At 36.2% G+C, this 16,914-nt stretch overlaps 1 protein-coding gene across 4 annotated transcripts in view; it reads left to right on the forward strand.

The window, feature by feature from the left end:
- Nucleotides 1-16,914, forward strand: part of SSBP2 (single stranded DNA binding protein 2) — a 330,775-nt gene that overhangs the window by 112,821 nt on the left and 201,040 nt on the right. For all 4 annotated transcript variants that reach the window (XM_032156927.2, XM_032156925.2, XM_032156928.2 and 1 more), the window contains exon 3: nt 2,212-2,273. In XM_032156927.2, the coding sequence (XP_032012818.1) occupies nt 2,212-2,273 (62 nt within the window). The remainder of the gene's footprint in view (nt 1-2,211; nt 2,274-16,914) is intronic.

Consider the following 16,914-nt stretch of genomic DNA (forward strand, 5'->3'; position numbering starts at 1 on the left):
ACAATTTACTTTTTTGTTTGTTTCTTTGTTTGGGTCTGTCTTCCTTACTAAGGTGTAATCTCCCTAAAGGAAGGGATTTCTGTCTTTTGTGTTTACTGCTATCCAGTCCTTAGAAAAGGCACTGTAAGAATATTTATCCAGACATCCATGCAAAAGTATTTAGTCAGAACTTTTACTTTTTTAGAGATATTGACCTTGTTTTAAATTTTTATTATAGTAAACTCTAACTTAGCTGAAATGTAAACAATTAGAAAGTTAATATCAGCATCTTTTAAAAACTCTTTTTTTATGAGAGACATATGTCTTCTTCTGCCCACACCCTCAAATCACGAATTTATTTAAAAACTCAACCCTTAAGGTATAATTTGAAGTCAAAATATTAAGCCTAATCTCTTGCAAGTTTCTGGGTGAGTGGTGATAATTGATGTTCATATTGACAGTAATAACGTGGTTTTGATGTGCCTTAAGATCCTGAAATACCTTCTGATTCAATAAAAGAAACAGAAAGAAAGAAAAAACCTCAAAAATTGAGTTATCTTTAGAATGACATTTTAGTGGTGATCTGAATTTGGTATACATGATAACTCAGTGTAACAGGACACTAATTCTGAAATGATTTTAAATAGAAGCTTAATTTTCTGTTTAAATGATTCATTTTTACTTTTTCCATTTATGCTAGGAGCATAGACAATTGTTCCTTAGTTCCAACTCTGATGGTTCCTTTTTCCTAGTTACATGTATGGTTTCCAGCAAGATGAAAACTATTCTGATTAGTAAGTTAAAATTGTTTGGCACAACCCTAAATACTTTGAATATTTTTATATAGAATATCACTGGAATTTTGTGGGTGCTGGTGACGATGATGTAATAAAGTTTTTACAGGGATACCCTCCTAGGTAAAAGAAAAAAACATAATAGCACCTAACAGTTACCAGGCACATACTGCATGTCAGTTACTCCTTTTTTTTCCCCCAAGATGGAGTCTTGCTCTGTCAGGCTGGAGTGCAGTGGTGCAATCTCGGCTCACTGCAACCTCTGCCTCCCGGGTTCAAGCGATTCTTCTGCCTCAGCCTCCAGAGTAGCTGGGTCACTGAGCCCAGCCTGTCAATTACTCTTTTAAGTGATTTTCATGTACTAACCAGTTTTTTCCTTACAACCTTGTAATATGGGTGACTATTATTAACCACATTTTATAGATGAGGAAACTGAGGCACAGAAGATTTAAGTAACTTTCGCAACTTCACACAGCTAGTATGTAGGAAAGTTAAAGTTTATGCCCATATCCCATTCTGCTTAAAATGAAGATATTTTTAATATTTTTACCTTATGAAAGGGTATTTGAAGTGATGTATCAGTGAGAATACAACCACACCAATTAAAAGCACACTGAGTGTTTCAACAGAGAATGTAATATGTGGAAATAGCTAAACAGATTTTAAAGAAAGCAACAACAGCACACAGAAGTTACATAAAATCAGTAATTGCAGTGAACAATCACTAAGGCTGAGGCATCAAAAGGAAGAGCTTGTGGTTATCAAAAAAATTGGAGGAGAAATCTCAGGGAGCTGAATCTTAGACGTCTAAAGAGAAGGAGTGTGGGACTGCTGTTACTTGAAGAGCTCAAATTTACCTTTAACCTCTGAAGAGAGATATTGCCCAGCTGTGCTGATACTTCTGAGTGGCACAAAGAGACTGGTTCTAGTTGTGTGGGATAAAGCTAGAATGGAACCAGCTATTGTCACAGCTATTATCACTGGATGAACTGCTGCTGGGGTCACCCTCACAGGAATAGTAAGCTAACAGGAAACAAATCCATTTCCCCTCTTCTTACTTCCAGTCTCCCTCTAGAGCATCTCTTAGTTTATGGGACCTAACAGGAAGCCATTTAATGAAGGACAAAGGTAGTGTATGGATCTCCAGTCTCAGCATCTGAAAGACCACAGAAAGATGGATTTGAAACTGAAAGACTAGAGCTTTATAACTGGCACAGTATGAAGCAAATTCAGGAAAATGGTGACATCTCTCTGAGACTAATCCAGTCAACAAATCACTATGTAAAATGAGTACTTGCAAAACTTGGGTAAATAATAATATGAAAATGATGAAAAATTCAAATATTACCATAGTATTTTAAATGGAGATATTATTACTTTGTAATATGTGTGGAAAAACGTATTAATAGGAAAGTAATATCTCTTTTATTCATTTTAGATAAGATGGGAAAAAAACATCACATTGGGGGAACCACCAGGATTCTTACATTCTTGGTGGTGGTAAGTATCCTTTATTCCATTTTTACTGGCTTGATGATGCATTTCAATAGGCCTTTACTATACTTGTTTATGATTTCATGCTTCCTTTTTATTTTTTCATTTTCTAAAATTTTCTGGAAGGTAGCACTTTTTTAAAGACCCTTAAAAACCAGCACTAGTGTAATTTAACTTAAATATACTACTATTGAGTTCAGCTGGAATTGGAACCAGTGTGTGGAATCTCCAACTGTAAGTACAATTCTGTAACGGCTTGGGATGCCATAACAAAATACCATAGAATAGGTGGCTTCAACAGCAGAATTTTACTTTTCACAATTCTAGAGGCTAGAAGTACAAGATAAGTACCAGCATGATCAGTTTCTGTTGAGGGCTGTCTTCCTGACTTGTAGACAGTCACCTTTTCACTATGTCCTTACATATTGGGGAGAGCAAGCTGTTTGTGTCTTTGCTTATAAGGGAACTAGTCCCATCATGATGGTCCCACTTTCATGATCTCATCTAAACCTAAGGATTTCCCGAAGACCCCATCTCCAAATACCATCACATTGGTAATGCCCACCCCCTCAAATCAGGAATTTATTTAAAAACTCAACGCTTCATTTCAATATATGAGTTTGGGAGAGGGCAGGGCTTGGTAGCCTTGACTCTCTGATTGTCAAACTAGTTATAAGATTGCTTTCGGGCCAGGCTCACGCCTGTATTCCCAGCACTTTGGGAGGCTGAGGCGGGTGGATCATGAGGTCAAGATCGAGACCATCCTGGCTAACACAGTGAAACCCCGTCTTTACTAAAAAATAGAAAAAATTAGCTGGGCATGGTGGCGGGCACCTGTAGTCCCAGCTACCCGGGAGGCTGAGGCAGGAGAATGGTGTGAACCCGGGAGGTGGAGCTTGCAGTGAGCCGAGATCAAGCCACTGCACTCCAGCCTGGGCCACAGAGCGAGACTCCATCTCAAAAAAAAAAAAAAAAAGTTTGCTTTCTACAAAGTGGGCTATCAAGTTATTAATGTTAGAGTGCTATATAGGTAATTATAAGCGTTGGCATGCCATTATAGCTTCTTCAAACCCTCACTTTTCCTCTTCGGGGGATTGGGAATGGGAGATAATAATCTGATTGGCATCTTTTATGTAATAGGTCAATCTTGTTCCAAAATAACAGCTACTCATCAAACTCAAAACTCCCAAGAACAAGAGGGGAATAAGTTACAAATAAGCAGTTAGTGAAATATAAGTTTATCTTCATTTTCTTGCGCTGGAAAAGCGTATTCATTAGAAATAGTGACCTGATACAGTGCTCAACAGATACTGAACTAATCAAATGGATTTTTTTTTTTTTTGCCTCGAAGAAGTAACGTTCATACCTTTATATTTCTTTGTATTTCTACCACATGGTAGTGGTATCTTTTAAAGTTTCATTTATTCATAGGCCTTGAGCATGTTTCTCCATGCAAACCTAGAAAGTTTATTGCATTCTCTCAACAAATACTTACTGAGTGTCTTGTGTGGGCCAGATACTATGCTTGATACTATGGAGACACCAGTGAATAAAACACACACACATCCCTACCCTTTTGTTGATAACAGTCTATAGGGAAAACAAATAATGAAGTAAGCAGTGAGAAAGAAGTATTTGAAGGGGATATGCAGAGTGCCATATAGGCACGTGCCAAATACATCTCACCTGGAAGAGCTGATGTCTAAGCCAAGGCATTAAGTAGATATAAGAGTTGGCCAGAAAGGCATGGAGAGATAGAGAAGGGGATGTTTTGGATCAACCATACCATGTGCAAAGACTTAGAGGTGAAAGGCAGAGAGAGAATAGCACATGGGAAGAAAAGAAAGAAATTCATTATGTTGGAAATTGAGGTGATAGGGTGATTAGGGATGAGGCTGAATTTGTAAACTGTGAATTTGAATTTAAATATAAAGAGAATACAATGCAGTTAAGTTTTTAAGCAGGAGAGTAATACTGTTTATTTACGTCTTGTCAAAGAAAAGAGTAAAACTCTGTAAAAATTTTGAAAAGATTTATTCTGAGCCAAATATAAATGACCGTGGCCCTTGACACAGCCCTCGGGAGGTCCTGAGAACATGTTCCCAAGGTGGTCAGGGTGCAGCTTGATTTTGTACATCTTAAGGAGACACAAGACTTCAATCAAATACATTTAAGAAATAACATTGGCTCAGTCTAGAAAGACAAGACTACTCAAAGCGGGGGCTTCCAGGTTATAGTAGATTTAAAAATTTTCTGATTGGCAATTGGTTGAGTTTATCTAAAGACCTGGGATCAATGGAAAAGAACTGTCTGGATTAAGATAAGCAATTATGGAAAACAAATTTCTTATTATGCAGATGAAGCCTGTAGCAGGCTTCAGAGAGAATAGATTGTAAATGCTTCTTATCAGATTTAAGGTCTATGTTGATGTTAACACTAGAGAATATAATGAGGCAAGTCCCACTCCCGCTTCCTGTCATGGCCTGAACCAGTCTTTCCAGTTAAATTTTAAGAGTGCCCTGGCCAAGGAGGAAGTCCATTCAGATGGTTGGGGGACCTTACAATTTTATTTTAGGTTTACAATCTTAGCCATATCACTCTAGTTCTATAGAATAGATAATGGATGGAACACGAATAACTCCAGAAATAGCGGAGCACTTAGAAGGCTCTTGCAGTAAGGAGTAGAGAATGGTTACTTGAACTAGTGTATAATCATTGCGGAGGAAGAGAAGTAGAAGGATTTGAGGGATATAAGCTTGAAGTAGAAATGGTAGGATTTGGTGAAGAGTTCAGCTGTTTAGGTGTGCTGAAACTGGAATACATGCCATCCAAGTGGAGATGTTGAGCAGGCAGCTGGTTACATGGGTCTGATGTTTAAAGGAGAGGGAGATGAAGCTGGGTGCAGTGGTGCATGTCTATAGTAACAACTACTCAAGAGGCTGAGGTGGGAGGATCACTTGAACCCAGGTGTTTGAATCCAGCCTGAGAAACATAGCGATACCTCATCTCTAAAAAAAGAAAAAGAGAGAGAGAGAGAGAGAGAGAGATGGTTGAATGGTATTACCCATGAGTGGGGAGGGAAATGAGCCTTGTACAGAAACCTTGCAATATTAACATCCAAGGAATGAGGAGGAAGAAGAGGCTGTAAAGGAGAAAGAAGGTGGCCAGGCATGGTGGCTCATACCTGTAATCCCGGCACTTTGGGAAGCTGAGGCGGGTGGATCACTTGAGATCAGGAGTTCGAGACCAGCCTGGCCAACATGGTGAAACCCTGTCTCTACTAAAAATACAAAACAAGCCAGGCACCGGTGGCAGGCACCTGTAATCCCAGCTACTCAGGAGGTTGAGGCAGATGAATCGCTTGAACCTGGGAGACGGAGGTTACAGTGAGCTGAGATCATGCTACTGCACTCCAGCCTGGGTGACAGAGTGAGACTCTCTCAAACAAAACAAAACAAAACAAAAAAGACCGAGGCTCAGCTAAAAAGGTAGGAGGAAAATCGGGAGAGTATAGCATAATAGAAAACAAGAATAAGTGAGGGTTTTGAGAAGGAAGAAGAAAGGTCAGTAGTGACAACTGTGACTGCAAGGTAAAGTAATCAGAGTGCATATGTCCTTTTAGGATTTACGGAAAGGCCATCAATGACTTACAAAGCTGAGTAATGGGCTAGGAAACAAGAATGTTTCAGATTGAGAAGTGACTGTGAAGGCAGGAAGTGGGAAATGGTATATAGTCAACTCTTTAAAATGGTTCATCTGTGATGAGAAATGATACCTGGAGGAATAGTATAGATTAGAAAGAGAAGTTTTTCATTTTAGATGGGAGAGACATTAGCATGTTTAGTGTTTAAGAGAAGGAGACAGTAGAGGGGCAGAGTCTGAAGATACAGGGAGAGAGGAGATTTTAATGGTTTAAAACCCCATACAAGGCCTGAGAGAAGAAGGTCCAAAGCACAAATGCTGGGAGGTGAGAGGGGAGAGGACCATCTCTACCCTTGTGGCAAGAGGAGATGCAGGGATGTTTGTAGGTTTGATGTCAAGAAGTTCATTTCTTCTATTCCTAATAAAATACTGTTCCTTATATTCCCTGCCTCCTGCCAATCTGGAATATTTGCATAGGGCTTTCCTTCTGAATTTAACAATTGCTGGAACCTAGATTAAGGTCCTTACCCCTAATATCATATCTTCCTCAAGCCTACCACTAACTGTTTAAATGCATGAGGAATTTCCCATGGAGTATTTTGTATTTGACTGGAAGAGAGGTTGGAATAGAAGACAGAATAGAAACGAAAGAAAAGTTTAGGGAATGTGGAAATAAAAGGAAGGGTTGTAAAAATTATAGTACATTTGTTCTTGGGCTGTTATTACACATTTAATAATGATGAACACTATATAATGACAAAAGAAATGCGTAAGACATTTTAACAAAGCAGGACATAGTGTTGCATGTACAGTGTAGCATAAATGGGTATTAAGAGTAACAAAAAAAATAATTTTGTTTTAATATGGTGGGATTACAGATGAGATTTTCTTTCTGCAAATATTTCCATTACTTATAAGTAGAGTTTTCCCTTCTATCTTCCCAATTTTCTACAGTATGTTCATGGTGTGTGTGGAGATGCAGGGTGAGGCAAGGAGAAAGGAAAACATGTGGATTCAGTATCTCAGCTCCACTAATCATTTCAGCAAGGTTTTGTTGTTTTCAGTCTCAGTTTTACCATCTGTAAAATGATGAGTCAAATTGATCTAGGGTTCAAAAAATTAGTTCTTATTCTGATAGCTTTTCTTTTTCCTCTGCAAAATAGGATATGAGGGTACTGAGGGTGGTGGTGGTGGTGGTGGTGATGATGATGATGAATTTTTAAGAGAGTGAAGGATAGTCTTTAAAGAAAAGTTTGAAATAATTCTAAATAGACCCGGAGAAAGAACTGAGTAGGAGCACACACAAAATATTGCCAGGCAGTGTTTAAATCCTAGTTAATATTGTAGCTTATAAATGCCTTGTGATGCCAGTATGCCCAGGAATGTGACTTTTCTGCAGCAGCAATTGGTAGTCCATGTATTTGCATGGACAAGCTAGGTGGGGTGGTTTTTTTTTCCATTTCTTCTGTTAAAGGAATTTCTTACTCAGTACGATATACACTCGTCTCTTAGCATCTTTAAAAGAAAAAACAAAAGTAACCAAAAAAACAGACAAAAGAAAAGTAACAAAAAAGAAAAGCTCTCTTTGAGTGCCATGCATGTGGTTTCCTTGGAACGTTATTTAATGCCATAGTGTTTTTAATCTTTCTCCTGAAAGCATGCCATACTAGAAGTCCCATGGTGAGTGGAACCACACTTGGTCAGTTGTGGTTGTGGGTTTCCCGTTTGTCTCACATATGTAGGGCAGGAACAGGTGCGGTCTTTTTGTTCAGAGTTGTTCCAACGGTTCACTACAGTTAAGCACCATCATTGTGCTGTTTTCCTGGGGTTTAAGACTGGCATTTTGTAAATAGTATAAAATTCAAATTTTCTTTTTATATAGTATTTATGATATCCAGATCTAGCCTGTCAATACTTAACTTTTTTTCCAAATGTAATTGAGTCTCCTCACCTGTTGACACCTTTTCATTTTGTGTGTTTCAAATGAAGTCTACAAATGGCATAAGAGACCATTTTAGGAGTCTGACTTGGATCCGTGGGTTAACAAAGTGAGGATTTTAAGAGTGTTCTATTATAGCATTAATTTTCTTACACCTCTTTCTCTTTTACATGCTTTGTCATGAATTTAACTTATTCCTACACTGTAGATGTTTGATAATAACTTACTCAATACATTGGCTTTTTGCTTCTGTAGCTTTTTTTTTTTTTTTTTTTTTTTTTTTTTCCCCCTCTTTTGTTGACGGTTTTTTTTTAAATTTTTTTTTTTTTTTTTTTCCTTTTTCTGTGGCTCTTAGATTCAGGGATTCCCTTCTTCCATGGCGTTGGTATTTTAAGTAACTTAATTGGTACTCAGCTGTAGATATCAAATAAGTAAGTAATGGGCACATACATATTTTTAGATTATATTTGTTCAATGTAAATCTAGTACATGCAAAATATATAGGTATAGTTTTTTAATGTTTTATATTTTTTCCCCTAAAGCTACTGACACACTCTTTGACGTGCCTCCTTCATCTATATGAATCAATGATTCTTAATAGTTTTGAAGTCATGGGGTCCTCTCAGAACTGATGAGAGCTATGGATCTCATCTTTCAGAAAAATGCCCAGATCTTAAGCTTCCCTGAGTATTGTGTTTAGCTAGCCATTACCATGGGCTTTAAATCCTGCAGATGCCTGACCTTCTTATCCTTAACTCTTTCAACCTGGACTTCATAATCTGTGCTCTAGGTTAGGGATTCAGGACTATAATAATTGTTGCCTTTTTATGTTGACCAGGAAAGCTGTTGCTGCTGTTGAGGTCTGTATGATTAGGATAACATGTATTCTTCAAGAACTTACTGCTTGCTCATTTGCTCAACCTAAGAGTCCCTGCTGGATGGACCAGTTGTTAATTTTATGACTTCTTCTCATTTCCGTTTTTTAATAGAATATTTTAAATGAGAATTGTTCTGTTGTTTAAGCCTTTTCACCAAATATTTACAGAGTGCAAAACCGTGTTGTCCTCAAGGAAATAAATAGTAGGAAAGATAAACAATTTGAAAGTATTAAAGCAGAAGTATGTACTGGTTTAATAATAATGTATTATAGACTTGGTATTTGCTCAGAGAGTAGATCTTAAGTATTCCTACCAGACACACACACAAAAGGTACTATGTGAGTTGATGAATATGTTAATTATCTTGATTTCGGTAATCATTTTCCAAAGTATATGTATATCAAAACTTCATATTGTACACCTTAAATATATACAATTTTTATTTGTCAATCATACCGCTGTAAAGCTGGAAATAAACTTAAAAAAGAAATATGTACTGGTTATAATAGCAACACAGGAACAATACTCACTTTAGCTTGGGAGAGTTAGAAAAGGCATCATAGAGAAAGTGAATCTGAGCTGAGCTGAAAGTTGAGTGAGAGAAGGGTAATTGGAGCAAGGAATAATGTGAAATCTCAAAAGAGATGATCATACACTCAAGTAATGACAGGTAATTTGGTATGGACCAGTTCATCTATAGGTCCAATATTAGGAAGGGATAAAATATAAAGAGACAAAAGCAGGGGACAGATTATGAAGTCCTGCTTACATTAAGGATTTGGGACTATAGCCCAAAGATTTTAAACGAGGTCCCTGATGTGATCAGATTTGTGCCTTTAGACACTCAGTTGGCATCAACATAAAGATGGATTAAAGAGGGGCCAGGTGTGGTGGCTCACGCCTGTAATTCCAGCACTTTGGGAGGCCAAGGCGGGTGGATCACCTGAGGTCAAGAGTTTGAGACAAGCCTGGGCAACATGGTGAAACCCCATCTACTAAAAATGCAAAAATTTGCTGGATGTGGTGGCGTGCCCCTCTAATCCCAGCTACTTGGGAGGCTGAGGTGGGTGAATCGCTTGAACTCGGGAGGTGGAGGCTTCAGTGAGCAGAGATTGCGCCACTGCACTCCAGCCTGGGCAACAGAGCAAGACCTTCTCTCAAAAAAAAAAAAAATAGATGGATTAAAGAGGGTTGAGAAAAGAGGCAGAGACTAGTAGACTCGGGGGAAATGTTGGTGAAGAGTGGGAGTGTTTGAAGATGTATGAAAAAGAGATAAATATGACACATGCAAAATAAGCAGAATAAAGTACCGGCGAGATGAGAGGCAAAGGCCTCAGAATGGAAGAGGGGGAATTTCTGCCTTTAATATAGATAGAGAAATTTATGTGATTTACTTTCTGGAGATTTTTTCACTTGTTTCTAATGTGATTTCCCTAATCACTTTTTTTTCCTTTTCAGTTTATTATTTACCCCATGCTCAGCATCCCAGTTTATAATACAGTTACCTGAATCAAATCCCCTTTGAAAACTTACTTCTTGTTTGTACTTTTTGTTAAACATTCCCAACTCTTACATTAGTTCCAGAAATAAAAATGCCAATAAGCTTCTTTCTTCTGATGTTAATGTGTTTTTTTACTTGTGCAATTTTAAAACATAGGCTTTTAAAAACTTTGTATTTAAAGTTTTAATTGCAGAAACTATAACTCTTGATATGACGCTTTTTATAACTCTCATATCTCTTGATATAGTTTGGCTGTGTCCCCACCCAAATCTCATCTTGAATTGTAGTTCCCATAATCCCCACATGTGGTGGGAGGGACTTGGTGGGAGGTAATTGAATCATGAGGGCGATTCCCCCATGCTATTCTAGAAATAGTAAGTTCTCACACAATCTGGTGGTTTTATAAGGGGCTTCCCCCTTCGCTCAGCTTTCATTCTTCTCCATGCTGTCGCCATGTGAATCTGCCACGATTATAGGTTTCCTGAGGCCTCCCGAGCCATGCTGAACTGTGAGTCAGTTAAACCTCATTCCTTTATAAATTACCCAGTCTCAGGTATGTCTTTATTAGCAACTTGAGGGCAGACAAGTACACCTTTTTCTTTTTTTTGAGACAGGGTCGCCCAGGCTGGAGTGCAGTGGCACAATCATAGCTCACTGCAGCCTCCATCTCCTGGGCTTAAGTGATCCTCCTACCTAAGCCTCCTGAGTAGCTGGGACTAAAGGAGCATATCACCATGCCCAGCTACTTTTTTGTATTTTTTTGTAGGGATGAGGTTTTGCCGTTGTTGCCCAGGCTGGTCTCAAACTCCTGGAATCGAGACTCACTCACCTCTGCTTCTGCCTGCCAAAGTGCTGGGATTACAAGCATGAGCCACCACAACCAGCCTATTCCTCATTTTTATTTAACAAAATAAAAATATAGAGCACCTTTTAAAGTGACTTTGGTTCCCTGTATTTATATCCTGAAATCAAATATATGTGACATTGTAGAGAAAGTAAAATGTAAGATTTTTCTAAGAATTCTGTTTCTTTCACCGGGCGGTGGAAAGTCCAATCTTGTAGTATGCTAGCCCTCTAATTATTTTAGAACCTAATGAATAATATCAGGTATAGCTAAGAATAACCAAATACCCACAGGAAAACAAGTGCAATGGCGTTAGTTAGCTCACTAGAATGGTATAATATTTATAATTGGCTTACTGGTTTTTACTCATCTGGTATGTCTTTCCTGTAACAGGCAAGGTATAATAACTATTTGAGTTGGGTTAAACTAAGCATCGTATAAGACAGTGTAGGTGACAACGGGGCTAGAAGGAGGAGGCTGGTAAGAGTGAGAAGGGAGGAAAAGTGTTAGCAAGACAGAAGGCGAAAAACATAGGCCATGGAGAACAAAACTAAAATTCAGCATGGGAGAAGAGGAAAGGCATGTGGAATACAGAGGAAAATTTGGTGGGGAGAGAGCATTGTAAAAAACTGAGGGAATCTTCATTAAATGTAAAGGACTTGAAAGAAAAATGAGGCAAATGTTACTCAAGTTAATTAGAAAACTTTTTATTTCGCTATACTAGCTATATGAGACTTTTTCTATAATATTTTTAGTACCTTTAAGCTTCTTTTAAAATTACTTTTGTGTATGTCATCTCTTTGTCTCTATATAAAACACTGTAAAATACATAACATTTATTTTCTCTTTTTACATAAATCAAAAAACTATTTGCCCAAGGTCAAATTTAGAGTTAGAATTCAAGTTCCTGAACTGTAACCAGTGTTCATCTCAGTAACAGATATTTCTTAATCACAGAGCTCAATTCAGTGTCCCACTATTAATAAGTCATTAATTACATTTCCCATTTGAGCATTGTGAGTGGCTAATTCCAGGCAGTGTATATAAATGGGACTCAAAAGTGTTCTCTTCTGAGTCATGTCTATATCGAGGCATCCACGGATCCCTGGCAGCTGCATGTAGGGTGAGGGGGTGGTTGCCATAGGATATTCAGGAAATGAATTGGTGCATGGGGTCAAAGGTAGGCTAACAATGTGCTCGCTGTCTTATCTGGGACAGGTATCCATCCCACTTTTATAATAGCTGATGCTGCTCAGACTGCTGAAACTGTAGAAACCTGCCCATGATCAGAATAAGGAGTCTTGCATTAAGAACTCTTAAAACCACACTCATGTTAGAAGCAAAATAATGTAATAATTAAAAGGCTCAAGCCCAGCTCTGCCACTGTGTGACTTTAGGCAAATTATTTAATCTAATTTAACCTAAGCTTCAGTTCCTTCATCTACAAAGTGGGGATAATAATTAGAAGGATTAGATGTTGAATATGTGATACTTCGTATATGATGCTTGAATATAGTACTTAATAATGGTAACTATTTTCATTATATTTTAAAATAGAAATTTATTCCTAATCCAGGAGTATTGTGAGAATTTTATAAAAGTGAAGCAAAATTTAATGCTTTCATTTTTAAAGGTATTAAGCAATACTAGGGAATAATATTAATACAAGTTATACATATGGGGAAGTTCTAAGATGAAGAACAGGTACATACACATTTCATGTGAAACAGTTTTTGGTCTTATGAATGGATAGGATAGTTTTCTTAAACAGATTGTCAATAACTAACATTCATTGATATATTTTTGGGACAAAGACAAATGACTTCCTTAGTTATTAAGACTTGAGATTATAACAACGCGGCTTGTTCCTCAGAAAAAATGTTTTCCATGGCGTTTTATTGTTTTGTCTTTTAAAAAATTTTTCTTTTCAGGTAGTCCTAGATCTGGCCAGTGGCTGAGTTGTATAATTATGTTAGCATTCCATCTTCTGGGACACATCTGGCATGTTTATTCACCCTTGTAGACTTCTCTGACAACCATTTTGCTTTCTGTGTTCCCTTGAGATATTAACAAGCTACCTAAGTCATTTCAACTTACATTCTCAGGAATAGAGGGAGATACAGTGTTTGGTTGAGAATCTTCAACTTGGGAATGCCGTATTTTCTCTTGATTTATGAGGGGAAGATTTTAATAATAATAAATGATATAAGATCAAAGATTTTAGTACTTTGTAAGTTTTTGCTTTTCTGTGTTCAGTCTCTGTCTTCATTAGTAAAATATAAAATTTTCACTTGTTTCTGCTTAGGAATAAAGAGACTGTATAAAACTCTAAAGTATTATTCATGATGATGAACCCACTACATTTCAAGGATAATATTTGCTTTCATGTTTAATAGTTGTAGGATTAGAGGAACTGAGAAGCTCCTTAGTCACCAGCATCTCAGGTTATAGAGGGGTAAAGTCTGCATCTTTGGAGGTTCGAAATTTTCTGAGCTTGGCCCTCTTGGAGATAAAGGAACAAGTACAGTGGATCATCAGAATAGCTTACTAAAGTACATCAGTAAAATCCCTCAACCCAAGCACAAATCAAGTATTGCTATGAAACTTACCTAAACTAAAAGTCCTACTTCTTCCTCTAGGAGATAAGTCTACATTTTTGTATACTAATTATCACATTGTCATAATATCAGCCAAAAGCATTTGTTAAAAATATTAGTGAAATTTTTATATATACTATATAACTTCTACATCAAGTTATGTAGCATACATAGGTGAAATGAGCAATTTTGGGCAAGTGAGCAATTTTGAATTCATCACTAGTTTTGGACCAATAGTCACATTTGTGCCATGGATTACATACCTTTTTATTTTCTTGGGCAGTGTATGGCAGCATATTATATAGACGTGGTATTTAATGCGTATTTGAAATATTACTAGAAGAAAATAGTTTTTAAATTTTTTATTCATGAAGGTTTATAGAAGTCTTCTGGTTTTAGCCTCATTATTTTCTAAATAAGGCTATAACATTATAGTTAAGTGATTTGTCTACTAGCTCACAAAACCAAGCATGGATTAATTGCAGAATGTGGACTAAAATCTTGTATTTTTGTCTTACTACAGCCTTTGTTTTTGATGTCATGATATGGCCAATTGTTCTCAAATATTAGGATGGTATTATACCAGTCACTATATAGGTTGAGCATCCCTAGTCTGAAAACGTGAGATCCAAAATCTAAAACTTTTGAGTGCCAACATGAAACTCAAAGGAAATGCTTATTAGAACCTTTTAGAATTTGGATTTTCAGATTTGGGATGCTCAACCACTAAGTATAAGTATAATGAAAATATTTCAAAATAAAAAAAAAATTTAAATCTGAAGCACTTCTGGTCCCAAGAATTTCAGATAAGGGATACTCAACCTTGTTTTACAAATAGGCAAAATGTGATCGAATTTTCTAAAAATGATAAAATTTTGAAATGTCTTTCCTACCTGTGATTCTTAGAAGGAAGGACATACATATGCTTAATAAAATAGATGGGGCATGTGTTAAAACTTGAATATCATAGCACTAAAACTAAATTTGTATTTAATTTTTAATTAATTTTATCATTTAAATTTCATAACATATCCTAGATTATTATAGACTTAATTATGAAACTCTCCTGATGAGTAGGGCTTTTTTAAAATTGAAGATTTACTGATCTTTAGAATGACAGAATAGACATTGTAAATGTATGGAAAATAATACACACTTGTCCTAGACACTAAAATACGGGACCTACCTAGCACAAGGCTTGCCATGAGACATATTTTTAAAGGCTCTATTTCTTTGCCTATGTTAAACAAGATCATGTATAAGCAATACAGGATTCTCAGAAACACCACCTATAAAATTATCCTCTTTTAATCACTTGTTTTATAATCTCTAAGCTTGGTCTTATAAATATTTGACCTTTCACTAAATCCATAAAGGCAAACATAAAAACAGAAGTAGAACAATGTTACTATTATAAGATAAATATTTAATTTAACTATATATTTAGAAATAATTATTTCTGATGTTTATTTAATAACTCTTAGGGCATACTCCAACAATAAATCAATAAATTATTTTCCCCCAGTCCATTGTGTGAGGTAATCTTTTAAAAGTACTACAATGGAATTATAAAAGTAATGCAATTGGAATACTTTTCAAGAGAGGTCTTCTGTTACTTGAGTGGAAATTAGGGAAATTAAGAAAGAAGAAGAGATATTACGTTGTTTGTCATATAATGCTGCATATAATATTCTTTAATTAAATACAGTTTAAAGACTACATTACAAAACTTCAGTTTTAAGATCTTTGAAGTTCTTTAAGAACATGATTGCAATACACTGAAATGCATAACACACTTGATCCAGGTGAAAAACTTTTAGCTGTATCTTTGTTTATCTACGGGTCTTATTATTCCCAGTAAGGCTGCAAGGATTTCAGTTATAACTTTCACTACTTTCACTCTCCTAAAAATATTGAAATTTACTTAAATTATTTTTATTTTTATTGTTTTCTCTGTATTTACTGCTTATTATAGAAATTGAAAAGGAAATAATGTCGATACGCAGTTTTTCACGTTTTTCCCCACTGAAGGTAATCTTAATTATGAACTTAATTATGAACTTAACTTTGTATTGTAAGGCTTACAGAATGTTTTCTCCTAGCTGAGGAGAGAGAGAGCCAGACTAAATGAATCTTTGAAGGTTGAAACAAAGAGTCGGGCTTCAGTTTACCAAGTTTTGTTGTATCCTCATCGTGTGTGCCCTTACCACAGTGACCTGCCTTAAAAATATATATGCATTTTAAGCTTTCATGCAAGCTAATTATAGTGTTGATGATATTATTGATAACATTCTTGTTATATGTCAGACACTGTGCATATATGGTATAATTTTATCTTCTCAACAACCCCATTTTATAGAGGAGGAAATAGTGTTTCTGATCAGTTTAAGCAACTTGCTCAAGGGCTTGTCACAGCTGGTAATCAGCAGGTCTGGCCCTGTCTCAGATATGTCCTGCTCCAGTGCCTGTGCTCTTAACTACTTGTCTTAATCTACCTTCCACTTTTATAGAGTGGGAAACGTGGAATAAAAAAATAATTCTATTGATAATTATAATTGCCTTTATTTATAGCCAACACTTTAAAACATTTGCTTTCCTGATTTTTGAATCCTTGCATATGCTCATTGTTAATTTAGTAGATGGAAGGATGACCAGAGCTGTATGTTTTGTAAGCCGCATAATTTTTCCCCCCCAGTCTGCTTCACTTCCCACTGTTCTTGAATAGGAGAAAAAAAGAAGTGTTATGATGTATTTTCAAAGTTACTAAACTATTTTGGTAACTGCAGGGAAAAATACCATTTTTAAGAAAATATATTTGTTTACACAATATAATTTAATGGTCAGGGTATTGGCCTATGAGTTGGACAACAAAATTATCTTTAAAAAAATCAATGGACCACTTTATTCCTTAATTATTAAATTAGGATATTATTTACTGTTTCTATTCTTCATGGGAAAATTGTGAAAAGTATTACAGCTAGTCCAATCAAATGTTTTATATCATGTAAACAGCCAGTTATAAGAATGACAATTTTTAAATTATTGCTATAAAATTATTTTTTTTAGAAAAGTGTTATTTAGCATTTCTGAAAGATGGCTAGATGGTAACACTGTTATTGCATGAAGAGCCTTGCTTGCATTTAAGTCTTTCAAATAAATATCTGTTCTGAAGACAAAATATTTTGTATAAAGAAAAACATGTCTTCTACTTTTGGAATTGTGATTTCTCATACTGGTGTTGTATGA

This window comes from Hylobates moloch, unplaced genomic scaffold (assembly GCF_009828535.3).
Source record: "Hylobates moloch isolate HMO894 unplaced genomic scaffold, HMol_V3 SCAFFOLD_6, whole genome shotgun sequence".
In the NCBI taxonomy this organism is placed as follows: Eukaryota; Metazoa; Chordata; class Mammalia; order Primates; family Hylobatidae; genus Hylobates; species Hylobates moloch.